Source organism: Rattus norvegicus, chromosome 8 (assembly GCF_036323735.1).
Source record: "Rattus norvegicus strain BN/NHsdMcwi chromosome 8, GRCr8, whole genome shotgun sequence".
In the NCBI taxonomy this organism is placed as follows: Eukaryota; Metazoa; Chordata; class Mammalia; order Rodentia; family Muridae; genus Rattus; species Rattus norvegicus.
This window is the reverse complement of record NC_086026.1, coordinates 28,373,370-28,390,101: the sequence shown is the minus strand read 5'-3', so window position 1 is coordinate 28,390,101 and position 16,732 is coordinate 28,373,370. Positions and strand designations below refer to the sequence as shown.

Here is a 16,732-nt window from a genome sequence, read left to right as displayed (position 1 = left end):
ACGGCTCCAGAACCCAGAGGCTCCCATAGCCATGGGCATCACCAGGAGGATCCTCCAAGCTAGGAAACATGGAAGGATCTGAGTGGATGTAGATGCAAACTACCCTATTCCCTACCTGCCAGAAAATCCCTCTAACACACGCCATAGCCCTGCGGCCTCCCCAGGACAGCAGGATCTAGGGATGCTAAGGCCCAGGAGCTCCTGAGCAGTGGGTTCCAAGGAACACACCAGGCCTCTGTAACTACCTACTAGTCATTCCTTTCTAACTCAGCCCAACCACTGGGCTTTCCTTCACTTAACATCATCCCCACTGTGCATACATAGGAGGCACAGGTGGCAGGACCACTTGAACTCATGAGTTCAAAACCTACTTTTGATTTGCACAAGGAGAGGAAGGGGGACAAGGACAACAGGGTGACACTAAAAAGTAGCTACTAGTCAAGGTTGGACAAAGGGTCACCACACCTCACACCTCCCTTCCCAGCAGGAGGCTATTACTGCCATCAGTGGAGGACAACTAAAGCTGCCAATCTCGGGCACTTGTTCAGAGCGAGGCACACACTGAACCAAGTACAAAGTCTTTCCTTAGTCACCTAACAAGGCTCTTCACTTTACTCTTCCAGAAGACCCATTCCACAGAGAGAGGAGGGCTGGGGAAAATAACCCGCCTCCCGGGGTTACAGGCTCCACCCCTCCCACCAACCTCTTTCAAGAAGGTGATGAAACTCTGAGGCCTCTCCTAGCCTCAGGCAGTGCACCAAGCAGAGGGATCCAGTTGTGAACAAAGGGACTGGTCTTGTTTCCCATGCTAAGAGCTAATGAGAAGACAAGAAAGCAGGAGGAAGTGGCTGGGTGCTGGAAGGGAACCAGCAGGCTGACGACAGGGATGTGGGTGTAAGTTGTATTACAGCCTCCTACCTCCAACCCCTGCAGTAACTGGCTCCAAGTCACTGGCCACCAAAGGTTTCTCCTCAATCTTGTATGGCTAGATCATTATGAGGCCACCTAGATGGAAAAGGGCTAAAATGAACTCTGACCTAAGAGGCTCACTGTCCAGCTGCAACCCTGGGTCTTGTCTTGTTTCTCATCTCTTGGAAAAGGGGCGACGACATTATCATTCCTGCTGATCAGCATTGAGTTCCTTGGTGCAAGTCTGATTTTTGCCTTAGGATAGCTAATTTCTTCTTGTTTCTTTTTTCTTTTTCTTTTTTTTTTCTTTTTTTTTTTTTTTTAGGAGCTGGGGACCGAACCCAGGGCCTTGCGTTTGCTAGGCAAGCGCTCTACCGCTGAGCTAAATCCCCAACCCCTCTTCTTGTTTCTTATTTGCCCAGGACTATTTAACAAGCTGTGACCAATAGCAACCAATCAAACAATCCACTCTGCCTCCCTAGGCCCTAGCATGCATTCATTCATATACATACATACATACATACATACATACATACATACATACATACATACATATCTCCTCTGAAAAGTCCCCAGAATTCCAAATGTCACACAATCACGGAACCTATCTGCAGCTGGCAAAATCATGCATGAGGCAAAACATGGTCAGCTGCTGTGGACAACCTGAAGCAGCCCTATGTCCGATTCCTGAGATTAAAATGAAAATATTCTTGTAATATTTGCGTTTCTTTTAAAGAAACCAAAATTCCCAAACTGTCACTACAACTCCCAAGGAAAGCCAGGCAGCCTATGAGGGTTGGTGTTGAAAGTAAGCTGTTCACCGTCTATCTGTGAAGAAGCAGGTACAAAGGGATGAAAGGCCCTCTGCTGTGTGATGGCAGCAAAAGTGACCATCATCACTGCTTAATACAGAAGCAGTCATGATGGCTGTCACCAGTGCAGATCACCCAGTCGTGGAGAGGCTGGCCCAAGACCTCAGCCAGATCTTCCTCCTGTTGTAACCTAAGGCAGATGATCTGCTGTCATCATCAGAGAGGTGGGAAGCAGCTGTGACCACAGTCTGCTTGCCCTGGGGCATCTGAGGACTATGAGGTCACCCTAGGCTCTTCTATCCTTGCCAGGTGAAGCGCTGACACTTCTCTGGCCCTTAGACCAGAACTTCCTTTGCCTTCCTTATCCTACACAGCAAACATGCACAAAGAAAACCTCAGATATAGTTTAAAGAAGTCCAGGGCACCACAAAAGCTAATACCTACTACATGAATGAACAAATGAATGGCCAACTAAAAGTGGGTTTTGACTTCTGGCAGTGCACACCTTTAATCCCAGCACTCCAAGGTAGAGGAAGGTGGCTCTCTGAGCTTGAGGCCAGCCTGATCTATATATCAAGAGTTGAGGGTTCCAGGACAGAGAGAGTAAAACTGAGCTGGGAGATGAGTCAAGTCAGTACACTATCTGTCATGAAAGCACAAAAACTTGAGTTCAAATCCAGAACCCACATTAAAAAACAAGGGTGGACCAGGTGATGGTGGCTAATGCTTTAATATCAGCAGTAATTCCTGCACTCAGGAGATAGACAGGCAGGTCTCTGAGATCAAGGCCAGCCTAGTCTACAGACTAAGTTCCAGGATATCTGGGGCTACACGGAGAAACCCTGTCTAGAAAAACAAACAGGGTTTGGGGATTTAGCTCAGTGGTAGAGCGCTTGCCTGGCAAGCCCAAGGCCCTGAGTTCGGTCTCCAACTCCAAAAAAAAAAAGAAAAGAAAAAGAAAAACAAACAATCAAGAGTGGCCTAGAGAGATGCTCAGTCGTTAAGAGCACTGGCTGTGCTTCCAGAGGATTGAAGTTCAGTTCCTATTACCCACATAGCAGTCCAAAACTGGTTGTAACTCCAATTCCGGGGTATCTGACACCCTCTTGTGATTTCATGGGCATTGCACACATATGGTACACAAACAAAGAGGCAAAACACTACTGCATATAAAAGTAATTCTTTTTAGAAAACCAAAATTATGGGCTGGAGAGATGGCCCAGCAGTTAAGAGCACTGGCTGCTCTTCCAGAGGACCCGGACTCAATTCCCAGCCACCACATGGAAGCTCACGACACACAAACAAAACATCAACGCACGTTGTAATCTTAGTTAGGGTTTTACTGCTGTGAACAGACACCATGACCAAGCCAACTCTAATAAGGACAACGTTTAATTGGGGCTGCCTTACAGGTTCAGAGGTTTAGTTCATTGTCATCAAGGCAGGAGCATGGCAGCCATCTAGCTAGGCATGGTGCAGGAGGAGCTAAGAGTTTTACATCTTGTTCTGAAGGCTGCTAGCAGAAGACTGACTTCCAGGCAACTAGGATGAGGGTCTTAAAGCCCACACCCACAGTGACACACCCACTCCAATAAGGCCACACCTACTCGAATAGGACCATACCTTCTAATATATGCCACTCCCTGAGCTGAGCATAAACAAACCATCACATATGTAAAATAAAAAATAAATTAAAAAAAGAAAAGAAAAAATGGTGTGGTAGTAAACATTTGCAATCCCAGTGCTACGGAGGCAGGGATTCAGTAGGTGAGATTTTGGGAGAGAAATGAAACCCCAAAGTTGTCCTCTGACCTCCACATGCATGCCATAGCACCAGTTTACAAACACAATCATTATTAATATTTTTTTTTCCGGAGCTGGGGACCGAGCCCAGGGCCTTGCGATGGCTAGGCAAGCGCTCTACCACTGAGCTAAATCCCCAACAATATTTTTTAACTAACTAAAAGTGTGTGGCAACTGAAGAACATCACTGGAGGTCACACTCTGGCCTCCCTCTCACACATACACACACACACACACACACACACACACTACACATATACATACACACGCACATACACATACGCACACACACACTATACACACACACACTACACACATACATATACACATACGCATACGCACACAAACATACACACACACACACTACACATATACATACACACGCACATACACATACGCACACAAACACACACTATACACACACCCATACTACACACACACACTACACACATACATATACACATACGCATACGCACACAAACATACACACACACACTACACATATACATACACACGCACATACACATACGCACACAAACACACACTATACACACACCCATACTACACACACACACTACACACATACATATACACATACGCATACGCACATAAACACTACACACACCCATACACACACACAAACATACACACACACACATACACATACGCACACAAACACACACTATACACACACCCATACTACACACACACACTACACACATACATATACACATACACATACGCACATAAACACTACACATACCCATACACACACACAAACATACACACACACAAACATACATACATACACACACACACACACACACACACACACACACACACACACACGGGTGGAAGGAGAAGGCTAATGTGGAAACACAAGTCCAATAAACACTGTGGCTGCCCCAGGAAGGGAAGACTTTTCCATCTAGCCTTCCACTGAGCTCTATGCAGACAGTGAACACTAATCCAGCCTGGCCATGGCCAGGGATGATTTGGATGGATGCCCACATGAGTGTACATGGCAGGAAGTGTAGACAAGACAAATGGCACAAAGGTGTGCCTATGTTCTTGAGTGACTGACTCAAGGATGGTCACAGTGCACAGGGAAGACAGGTCTGGTTTTCATGAGACACCCTCCCAAGTTGGCAGAATTTCTACCTGGACACAGAAGATAACCAGGCATTCAGCACTGGCTGCTGTGAGACATGACTCTGGACCCTGATGCATTGGGGGCATACACAATGGCGGCTCTGCTCCTCCACACACGGTTCTCCCAGAGCCAATAGCACCCACTCCCCTGTCCCCAATGGGTGTGGAGGTGGGTTGGGCTGAGCTGTAGCAGGTCATGTTGCCCCAGGCAGCCCACTCCAGGCTGCATTCCAGGCAGTTGTCACCTGGGAAAGTGTATCCAGAACCGACATAATGGCCAAAGGCCAGACTAGCTCTGGAGTCAATCAGAGCAAACTTAAAACTTTAATTGTCTAGAAAAATCAAACCAGTCCCAGTCTAGAGTGTTGTCATGAGGATGAACACAGCCTCTGCCTGTGGGCAAACTGCAAGGTGTGGTACCACAGAGCACCCAACTCAGCACAGAGGGCTGAGACAGTGAGTGGGAAGAAGGGGCCCCAGAAAAAATTCTAGGCATAGCAAAGGTAAAGGTAACAGATGTGTCTTCACCCCTCACTATAGTTCCCAGCATATCCATCAAAGGGTGCCTCCTAGACTTAGCGTACCGGGAAGGCCCACATGGCCAGAGGGCTGACACAGGAGTTGGTTTCACACACCACTTGTAATCTCTTAGGAGGGATGTGTAGGTAGAGTGTAAGGCTTTGTGCATGCCAGGTTCCTCACTTGGGGTGGGGTTGGGGTATTCCTAAGCAGGGGCTTTACCACTAAGCTAGGGCCAAGCTCCTGAAGGAATTTAGGTGGCGCTCTACTGTTGGTTTTTCCAACAGTAAATTCAATACAGCCCCAGGGCTGACTCTGCGTTAGCGAATGTGAGCCCCATGGCACCTGTAACACTGGGCAGGAATTACATCACAGCACCCATGAGGTCTTTAGTGGACAAGATACTTGCAGAGGCTGGGTGGGAGGAAGCATGTGGGAAAGTAGCAGAAAGGACTTCAGGGACCTCAATGGATAGCCCACAGTGGCCACAGACAGATTAAACTGCCAGAGGCAGAAGCTACACAGCCCACCACAGAGAGGTGGGAGTCAGTATGGAACAGCAGTTTCTATCAGCCATAGGCCAGAGTCCTCCTCTCTGGGAGAAGCAGATGTCCTGGGGCTGCTGGGCAGCCAGAAAGGCTTCCCATTAGGCCCTGAGGACTCCATGAACACAGGATGTCTGAGTTAGAGGGGCCACATCCCACCCAAGCTCAAAGGCTGCTTCTCCAGATAGAGGCTAGAGGGAGCCCACTGTAGTGGCAATGGGACATAGCAGTACAGCCAACACAGGCGCTTTGCTAGAGGAATTCTGAAAGTGCCTTGGCCAGTCTCTGCTGTGGAACAAGGATGGGACCTCAGGGAAGACCTGCTCTAAAGCAGAGGTGTAGGTGACTTGTAGCATCAGAGCCTGGGGAGTGGAAGGAAGAGGGTGGGGAGAAGCACGAATGCTGTAAGCTGTGGAATCCAACACAATGTCCTTCACCTCCTGCATGCATAAAACCAAGGAGGGGAAAGTCACAGCTACTGGGACTTCTTGGGAGTCAGGCTAACCATCGAGGATGTTCAGACAGTGAGAGGCAATCAGTGGGGCCTGAGGAAATGGTTCAGAGGATATTGATATTTGTGGATAACCTGAATTCAAATCCCTAGCGCCTATGAAGAGCTGCCATGGCTGTGAATACCTATAACCCAACACTGGCAAGCAGAGCCAGGTGAATTCCAGGTGCTTACTGACTAGCTGTGTAACAGAATCCATGAGCTTCATTCAAGTGAAATGACAAGCCCTGTCTCAATGTGAAGAGCAATGGAAGACGTCTCCTGGATGTTCCTCCTCCTCTGGAATCTGTTGGTACCCATGGGTACCTATACTTGAACACACACACCACACGAGTCGGTGGTGCTGGGGAATTGGCTAAGTCAGTAAAGCACTCTCCACACAAGTGTGAGGACGTGTGTTTAAATCTCAGAACTCATGTAAAGCTGGACACAAGTGTCCCCAGCTGTAATCCCAGTGCTCCTAACAGAGAAGGGAGGTGGATACGAGGGAATTCTCCTAGCTCATAGGCCAGCTAGCCTCAGGTATATAAAGCTGCAAATGAGGGAGCCTGCCTCAAATAAGGCGGAAAGTGGGGACCAAGACTTAAGGTAGTTTTCTCTCTCTCTGTCTCTCTGTCTCTGTCTCTGTCTGTCTGTCTGTCTGTCTGTGTGTGAGAGAGAGAGAGAGCGAGAGAGCGAGAGAGCGAGAGCGAGAGAGCAAGAGAGCGAGAGCGAGCACCAGGCAGTGGTAGTGCATGTAATCCCAGTACTTGGAAGATGGAGGCACAGGCAGATTGATGAGTTCTAGGCTAGCCTGGTCTACAAGGAGTTTCAGCACAGCCAGGGATACAGAGAAACACTGTCTCAAAAAGCCAGAAAGAAAAGAAAGGGACAGTTAGTGATTTCCGTAAAGCACATGGTCAGCCAGGCACACTGGCTACACTTAACATTATTAGCTAGGGTCTTGGTGCCTCAATAAGGAAGGGTACAAATCTTTACCCAGACTCAGGGTGAAGGATACAGAAGTATCCCTCAAGGGCACATGACAGAAACCTCAGAGTCCCAGAAGGACCCTCCATCTTCCTTTCCAGTCCCTCAATGGTCTGGAAGACCACCCTCTCCCACCCACCGACATCTGTCTTTGATTATTTCTATAATAAGAGCATACTCCACTAGAGGCATCTGGGCAACATCTCTCAGTCTCATCTAGTCTGTACTAATGTTTCTAGAATCCAAACCATTCTGCAGGTGCATGCATACAATGAAAAAGAACCCCACCTTGGGGAACACAATTAGCTGAAGCAACAGCCAATAGTACTGAAGAAAAACAGCTTTGATGGAGTAGCTTGCCAATATAATGAATGGCTTTAACAAGGTAGGAACTCTCAGACTGAATGCAAGTACGGCCTGGAAAACCAGTGTGAGCAGTTTATTGGGTTTTTTTTAATATTTATTTTTATTTTATGTGTATGGGTATTTTGCCTACATGTATGGCTATGAAACAGGTGAGTGCCCAGTGCCTGTTGCCCAGAAGAGGGCACCAGATCCCCTGAAACTTAAGTTGTAAAACAGTTGTGAGCTGCCATGTGGGTGCTTGGAAACTGACCCCAGGTCTTCTGGAAGAGCAGTCAGTACTCTTAACCACTAAGTCATCCTTTTAGCGGCCACTGCTCCTCCCCACCCCACCTCCCAAGTACTTCTTAAAACGTTGGCCAATGCCACCGCTGGCTGCTATAGAGTCTTACCTCATTGTGGGCTTATGTCCATTATTTACTAATTACACTACCCAGGGCCTTTTTTTTTTTTTTTTTTTTTTTCCGGAGCTGGGGACCGAACCCAGGGCCTTGCGCTTCCTAGGCAAGCGCTCTACCACTGAGCTAAATCCCCAACCCTACCCAGGGCCTTAAAATCCCTGTCACTAGAGAACTTAGCCAAGGTCACAAGGTCATGACTGCCACTCAGGTCCTCAGCAGCTTCTATCCCAGTGTCAGGACACAGAGGACAGGTTCCTGCTGTGACAGGAACCCCAAGAAAGAAGACCCCAGCATGCTAGACAACTGAAGCAGTGCTACTCATTCTAGAGAGCCTTCCAGTCCTCCGCCCTTCTGACCTTCCAGCTCTGGCTAGACTAGCCTTTCCTCTTAGCTGCCATACTTCTCAACTGCCTCTTGGTCCCTGTACCTGGCAGGGACGGGGGGGTGGGGGGTGGGGGTTCCTTGTCCACACCCTCCCTGCATGACTTGGCATGATGGTGAGTCTGGATACAAATGTACACCCTGGCTAAAGTCATCTTCAGCCAGCTGGCCCTCCCCAACAAGCCTTGAGATCCAAGGACAAAGGGGCAGTGATCTGAGCCCCACCCTACCTCTCTGTAGGAAGGTCACTCTTACCATAGAAGCTCCGGTCCACCTGCTGCCCTTGGCCATGCTCAACCTAGCAGCTCACTCCCTCCTAGGGCAGGTCTGTGGGGAGGCTCAGACAGACTCCACCCTAACACTCGACCCTTGTCAGCTTGCCCTCTGACAATCCTCCAAGGACAAAGGCACAAATCCCATTGCACAGCAGTCAAAGAAATGTTAAGAATAATGACCAGAAGAAACCTGACAGTGAGCTCCACTGTGCTGTGGTCTTCCTCCAGGCAACTGTAAAGCTCCTCTAGCAGAGGCCCAGTGACAAGCCTCCCTCCAGTTTTAGAAAGGGATTCCTGACTGACCTCTAACCTCTGAGAGAACAAGCAATGTTGAATTTGCTTGTTTGTTGCAGGGCTGGGAACAGAAGCCAGAACTTCCAACATGCCAGGCAGGCACCTAACCCCTAAGCTCCAGGCCCAGCTGGGACATACAAACCTAAGTGAGTTCTGAGCATTACCTCACACCCCCATGATGCCCAGAGTAGTGATTTTTGCTTGTGGAAAGCAGGAGCTCGGAAAAGCAGTTCACTCTCAGGCACATGTCCTCCTTGGGGTAATGAATGAAACACGGACTACAACAATAATGGCTGCACCTCTACAGACAGCACCATCACCTTGCCCTCTAGAATTCTGCTCATGCACGTTCCCTGGGACTCCATGGTAGGCTCTGGGGCTGCTGGCCTCTCTTGCCTTTCAAAATTTCAGCCCTTTCCTGATCTATGAGCCCTAACTCATATGAATTCTTCTCAAAGTCTGCAGGAGGGTCTGCCCAGGAGCTCACAGGAATAGTAAGGCCAGTTACAGGGATTCAGATGTGATAATCAGACTCTCAGGCCAAATTCTTAGATGTATTCCTGTCTCCGCACCGGTCCTGAGAGTCGCAGCTGTCATCCATCATCTCTGCAGGTGGAGGGCAAGTGAAGCTCACAGCATCTGAGATCTTGTCTGAGATCATAGCTACTGACGTCTGATCTCATACCCCAGCAAACTGGGTTCAGTCTTGGAACCCCAAGGGTGGGAGTGTGGCTCAGCTGTATAGCACTTGCCGACACCTGCATGTATAAGGCCCTTGAGCACCACCCCCAGGCACTGCAATGAACACAAACATAATCTTAAGGGGGCTCTGTACAGGCCAGGTAGTCCCAACCTCAACTCTCCTCTAGCTGGGAACGCCCCTCCACTCACCCCATTTCCTAAGAGTCTTGTTCCCCAGGTTTCCAGCAGATGCCAAGTATGCAGCAGATGCCTGGGGCAGGAACTGTAGCTGCCAGAGGGTCTCCTGAACTGCCCCCACTTGCTAAACCAAGCTGATCTCTGGTGGAGTCATATCCTGGGGGAACACCCTGCTGTCCCCCATCTTGGCACCCATGGAAGGCTCAGTGTTTCCCATTCACAATCTCACCAGGTTCTGAGACCATGAGAGTGGCTGAGGCACAGACGCAAGAGATATATATTATACCCTAGCTACCTCTAGGACATACTCCAACAAGCTCAAGTGCATCTATGCAGAGAAATGTGTGATGTGACTATGTAAGTTGTATACATAGAGGTTATAAAGACCTCCACATGGCAGCTCAAGGAAAATTCCATAAACACACAAGTCAGGTCATGGCAAACTGTCCAATGACAGGAAAACCAAATTACACCATCCATGTCCAAATCACAGATGAGGGCAATGGTTCTCAACCTGTGGGTCATGACCCCTTTGGGGGTTACATATCAGATATTTACATTATGATTCACAACAGTAGCAAAATTAGTTACAAAGTAGTAACAAAATAACTTTATGATTGGAGTCACCACTTGCAGCATTAGGTAGGTTGAGAACCACTGGCTGAAGGGCTTTGGGTCTGGGTGTGGCCCAGGTAGAGGTGAAGAGGACAAGGGCTGGAGGGCAGGAATCTGGAGACCACAGCTCTTGGCAGAGAGCTCAAACTCAGCTGACTGAAGGGAAGGGCTGGGCCTAATGAGGAAATATTATGCACACATAGGAAAGGACATCTGGGCTCAAAATGCTACTCTATGGGAGGTACCTAGTCAGAGCAGCTTGGTGAGGTTGGGGATGTTGTAAAGAGAAGGAAGGCGGGGTTGGGGATTTAGCTCAGCGGTAGAGCGCTTGCCTAGCGAGCGCAAGGCCCTGGGTTCGGTCCCCAGCTCCGGAAAAAAAAAAAAAGAACCCCAAAAAAAAAAAAAAAAAAAAAGAGAAGGAAGGCATCACACCTCAGTGGACTCAAAGCATGTAGACGGGGGCTGACACAACAACTGTTCAGTAGCACAAAGTCAGATTTTCATGTGAAATCTTCTCAGAAATAAATGGAATCTTCTCAAGGCTTTGCGTCTGCTGGGCAAGTAAGGAGCTTACTCTGCCTGTGCTGCTCATTCTTACACCCCAGGGCTGACATCTTTTGCTGTTAAAGAACCACAAGTAAATACTGCTGGTTGTTTGGGGGTTTTGTTTCTTTGTGGGACTTTTTGTTTTTGTTTTTAAAACATATTTCTCTGCATAGCCCTGGCTATCCTAGAACTCAGTCTGTAGACCAGGCTGGCCTCAAACTCAGAGACCCGCCTGAGCCTCTTCCTCCTGAGTGCTGAGATTAAAGGCGTGCACCACTACAACTGGCCAACAATACAGGTTTTAGAGAACAAGATGGTCTTTTCTGACTACTTTTTGTGGACTAGTGATTATTCTTTTGCCAACCCCTACAAACTATACACGCTTCTAGTCCTGACTATATAAAAATAGGCCATAGGCTACATTTTGCCAAGAGGCCCAGGTTTATGCTGTTCAAGCACTTGAGTTGGGCAACAGGAGCTCATGCAGAGCCTGATATAAGGTAAATCCAAAATAAATGATGACATAAGGCAGGTGACAGAAGATGACTTTGTGGTATTACTAACTTTGCAACTTTATCCTAGCTATTCTTTTAAACTTCACCCTATCTTGACAATAAAGCAGACTAATGAATGCCTGGGCTCATAACAAATGCTCAGGAAATACAGAGGGAAATCGCAATGGCCCCCAGTCCTGTGACTCCACAGTCTAGCTGTACTACAAGTCTGCCTTTGGACTCGCTATGTAGCCTAGGCGTGCCCCAGTCTCCCTAGTGCTGAGATTACAGGAGTTCAGCAGCATACCTAGTTAACACAGGGATTATGCAAGACTGTTTTATGCATGTTAGGCAAACACTATAACAACTGAGTGACAGCCCAACAGAGGTTTCTCCAGCCTTTCTACCCTGGATGCTCCTCACCAAAATGACATCAGCCTTTTCTTATCAGACAGGGTCTGTGCAAGGTGTCTATTCCCTAAGAGGTTGGGAGCATGCAGGACATCATCTGAATTCATTCTTGCTGCTGATCAAAACAGAAAAATGTCCTGGCCTCTCTAGATGGGATGGTGCCAGGCTGAGCAACTGCAAGTTCACTCTGCTCTCCTCCTTGCCAGCCCAGACTGGGCTTTTCTGAGAAGCAGTGTCCTTCCAGGGTGGTAGCCTCTATTCCTGTAGAGGCTATGCCAATACTTCTTCAAGACTGGGGAAATTCCCATGCTATGGACAGTGGTCTGGTTTTGGTAGCTGCCTGCCATGTGGTCAATCTCATGGAAAACAGACAGCCAGTGCCTTCAAATGGCTACAGAGTTGGAAAGGGTATGTACTCTGTAGAGGGACCAGAATGGGCCCTTCTGCAGCTGCTTACCACATCTCCCAATGAAAGGCACACTGGCAGACAAATGGATGCCCAGGAATCTCTCTCCCATCATGGCATACAAAACCTAAGGGGGCATCCTAGAAAACCAGCTCTTCCTTATGCTCCCCTGATGGCATGGCTGGGGCTAAGACTCAGTGGGTAGAAAGTCTGCCTACCATACACAAAGCCCTGGATACCATCCTCAGCACTGTATAAACCAGCACAGTGCTGCTTGTTTCTAATCCCAGGCCTGGAGAGATGGAGGCAGGAAGATTAGAAAGTCAAGGTCATCCGCTATACTGCAAATTTGATGCCAGTTTGAGCAACATAAACACTGTTTCAAAATATCAGTAACAATAGTAATACAAAATAAAATACCATCTGAAAAATGTTCTGTTCAGTATGGATAGGATTTAAATACAATGTATTCATATGTGAAATTACGAAGAATATGTGATTTTAGAAATGCACTGTTGACAAACACTTGCTACAAATGCCCTGCTCCAGACTCTCTTCTCTTCCTCATACACTTCAGCCCACCAGAGGGACTGCAGGCTATAGCACAGACATGTCATAAGGCTAAAGACTACATAGCTGACTAAGCACCACCCATCAAGACTCCTGAGTTCCTCCTCACAGTACCCACAGAGACTGATACACAAACTCAGGCACTAGATTCCTTCTGGTACTGACAAACCTGCCTTATAGCCCATGAACAAATTTTTTTTTTTTTTTTTTGGTTCTTTTTTTCGGAGCTGGGGACCGAACCCAGGGCCTTGCGCTTCCTAGGCAAGTGCTCTACCACTGAGCTAAATCCCCAACCCCATGAACAAATTTAGATCCTGGGGTCTGGAATCACAGGTGGCTGAAACAGTTGTGTCTTTTGGCCAAAGCATTGGGACCCCAAGAAGACTCTACATGAGGCCATCTCAAAGCAAAGCAAAAATTGGAAACAAGCACACAGAGACAATGAGAAGCCAAGAAATGAGGAATAGCTGGAGTCTGGCTAACCAAGTAGTAGTACCTGGAGACACTAGAACCTACAAGAGAGGAAGCAGTCTTCCCTCCACACCCAGAGGGAAAGTGGCCTTGGAGACACCTTGATTCAGAGTTGTGGCCAGGAAATGAGAGAGACTATAACAGCTCTAAGCCACCAAACTTGTGATCATTTGCTACAGAGACCCTTGAAAAATCAATACACCCAGTTTAGCCTGCCTTCAGAACCCAAATTTAATCACAGCCCAAAGTCAGGCATGGTGGTAAGTCTGTTATCCCAGCAGGAGGGAAGCAGAAGTGGCATGATGTTTAAGGCCACTTTAGGCTACACAGCAAGTAGAAGGCCAGCTTGGAAAGCCTAAGATGGCCTCAAAAATGGCTCAATGGGTAAGAGCATTTGCCACCAACTCTGATGAGTTGACCCATACGGTGGAAAGAGAACAAATTCCTATAAGTTGTCATCTTAATATCGTCATGCTCACTGTGGCAAAAGACACCCACTTACACACACACTTACATACACACAAATAAATAAACGTAATAAAAATGGGGCAAATCTTCACCCCAATGTTACATTAGCCTAGAGCAGTGGTTCTCACCTGTGGGTGGAGACCCCTTTGAGGGTTGTCAGAAATCCTGCATATCAGATTTTACATTACAATTCGTAACAGTAGCAAGATTGCAGTTATTAAGTAGCAATTGAATAATTTAAGGTTGGAGATCACCATAAGGAACCGTTAAAGGATCATAGCATTAAGAAGGTTGAGAACAGGGGCTGGGGATTTAGCTCAGTGGTAGAGCGCTTACCTAGGAAGCGCAAGGCCCTGGGTTCGGTCCCCAGCTCCGAAAAAAAAGAACCAAAAAAAAAAAAAAAAAAAAAAAAAGGTTGAGAACAACTGGCCCAGAGGGCAAAATTCTTTCTGGCCCCCAAAAATGTATCTGGGACTAAGGACTTTGAGAAACGTGAACTTTCTCTTCAACATTATTTCATTTATACATAGTACATATAGTAATATATAGACATGCATATTATATACATATGTATATGTACTTCTGTATAACTTTCAACATTGTCATTATTTTGGGGAAAGAATCAGACTCTCAAGTAGCAAAGTCTAGTTTGAACTTCTGCTCTGCTGTTCACCTCATTGTGCTCTCATTTCTGAAGACAACACCTCACTTTGTAGCCAAGCTGCTCTTAAACCGAGACCCTCCTACAGCCAGGCATGGTAGCATATGCCTGTAGTCCCAGCATTTGTGAGGCAGAGGAAGGAGGAGCTCTGAGGCCAACCTGATCTAAACAAATAGCTCCAGAACAGCCAGGACTACATAGAAGGACCCTGTCACAAAAACAACAAAACCGGAACACTGACCTCCTGCCCAGTCTCTCTAATGCAGCAGCACAGGCTTGTGCCACCACACCTGGTGCTTCTGGGTTGTCTTTGGTTCTGGTGGTGCTGGGGATCTAACCTGAGGTCTCAAACCTGCTATACCTATGAAAATACATGAGCTATACCCATGGAAATCTTTACTTTTACATCACTGCTGGGAATAGAACCCACATCCTCCCCCATGCTAACCCCCTAGCCCACTTAGGTAATTACAGCAAAAACAAGAACGCAAACTGTGAAGTCTCCTCACAGTCTCCTCTGTAATAAAATCAGCTTCTAATAGAGGAAGCTGGGTGTTAGGGACTATGTAGGAAATAACAATTCTGTAAATAAAGTCTATAAAAACAGTGTTTTTATCAAGTTCATTTAAACAACCCAAGCTACCTAGAACTTTGACTTGGTCATTCAGACAGGATTTGTCCATCTAAATCTAAAATCTTGGATTTGCCACCCAAGCTATACTCAAACTTTGAATCCTCCTGCTTCAGCCTACAAAGTACTGGGACCACAGGCTTGTCCAATACACCCAGCTTCAGCTTCCCAGAACACTTTACAGGTTAAGCCCTGCTACCCTGAGCTAGCCAAATACACTGGCTTGCTTAGGGGTCTGAAGTCCTAAAGAGTTTCTTTCCTTACTCTGTGAAATTCCCCTTTCTCTCATGTGGTCAGAGGCCCAGGCTCTGCCCAAGCCCCCAAAAGTGCCCCACACTTGGGAATCAGACACTTCTTTCTCCTGTGTTACAAAGTCAAGGCATAAAGAGGAGAACCAGTGTGAACAGACTGCTACACACATTTCCCTTCCCACCACCCCATTACCAAGGAGAGGAAAAATTCCCACAGGTCAAAATTGATCCAGTCTTCCTTGGTGGCCCCTTAAGAGCATCAGTGAACGAAACCCTGGGAGACAAAGACCAATGAAACACAAGAGCAAATCCGTCTGAGGAATCCGTCACAAGAAAGAGTAACAAGAAAAGAATAAAAGCTGGAGGGGTGCGCTTCCAAAACACACTAGTGATTTCCCCCCTTATTTTCCCCACTGAAATGTCAGTTTTTGAAGCAGCTTCCAGTAATGTCACCAGCTTCTCACGTTCTTAAAAAAGACAGGAGGCGCGTGGCGAGGGAGGTGGCTTGTTACCTCTTGACTTCTAAAGCCGGCCATCAGCAAGCCGGCCTTCCTCTCTTCCACGTTTCCATGGGGGATGGGCTTGGGAATCTCTATCAGGAAGGGCTCTGTCCTGAGTCCTAAAGTTTACCCACCCTGGTGGGTGTGTGGGTGGGGGATCCCGAATCCCAAGTCCTCCTCCACAAGGGCGGCACCCAGTCTTCCCGGTGTTACACACTGAAAGCCACTTTTCAAATGTCCGTGTAGAGGATGTCCCCTGAGATGAGATCCACAAACCACACCCGCTAAAGAGCCCTCCCAATCACTCCCCCTCTCCAGTCCCCTCTCCAGTCCCCCCAGAATCCTCGGGGCCCCACTTCCTGCCACGCGCCCCCACCCCCACCCGCTGCAAATCTCAGGCCCGCGACTCTTGTTTCCCGCGCCCCTCTTCGGGCTCCAAGGTCCCCGCGCACACCCTCTCTGCCATCTCACCCGCGGGCAGCGGGAGCCGCGTGTACAAGATCGGCCCGAGTACCCCCCCCCGCCTCCCCCCTCCCCAGGCGCCCGCGCTGCCGGCCTCGTGCGCCGCCGTCCCCAGGGTGTCCCCAGCACTCACGGCTGTAGAGGGCGATGCCCGCCGCGTCTGGTCCGGCGCGCACCTCGAGGCGCAGCGCCTGCTGCTCCGCGTGCCGCTGGATCTCGCCGTTCGCGTCGCCGATAGTGAGGAGGCGGGCGCCGGGGAACACCGACACTGTCGCGCAGGGCCCCGCGCCGCCCGGGCCCGCCACCCCAGCGCTCCCCGCACCCGGCCCCACCGCCGTCGCTGCCGCCGCTGCCATCTTAGGTCCGGCTCCAGGCCCCGCTGCCACCACCGCCACCGCCACCGCCGCACCCGGGCCCAGGCCGCCGCCGCCGC

The 16,732-nt window shown here is 48.5% G+C and overlaps 1 protein-coding gene across 2 annotated transcripts in view; it reads right to left on the bottom strand.

Moving 5' to 3' along the window:
* Carm1 (coactivator-associated arginine methyltransferase 1) overlaps positions 1-16,732 on the bottom strand; it is a 44,687-nt gene extending 27,955 nt beyond the window's left edge. For both annotated transcript variants that reach the window (NM_001030041.4, NM_001034088.3), the window contains exon 1: positions 16,433-16,732. In NM_001030041.4, coding sequence (NP_001025212.1) covers positions 16,433-16,655 — 223 coding nt within the window. In that variant the 5' untranslated portion in view covers positions 16,656-16,732. The remainder of the gene's footprint in view (positions 1-16,432) is intronic.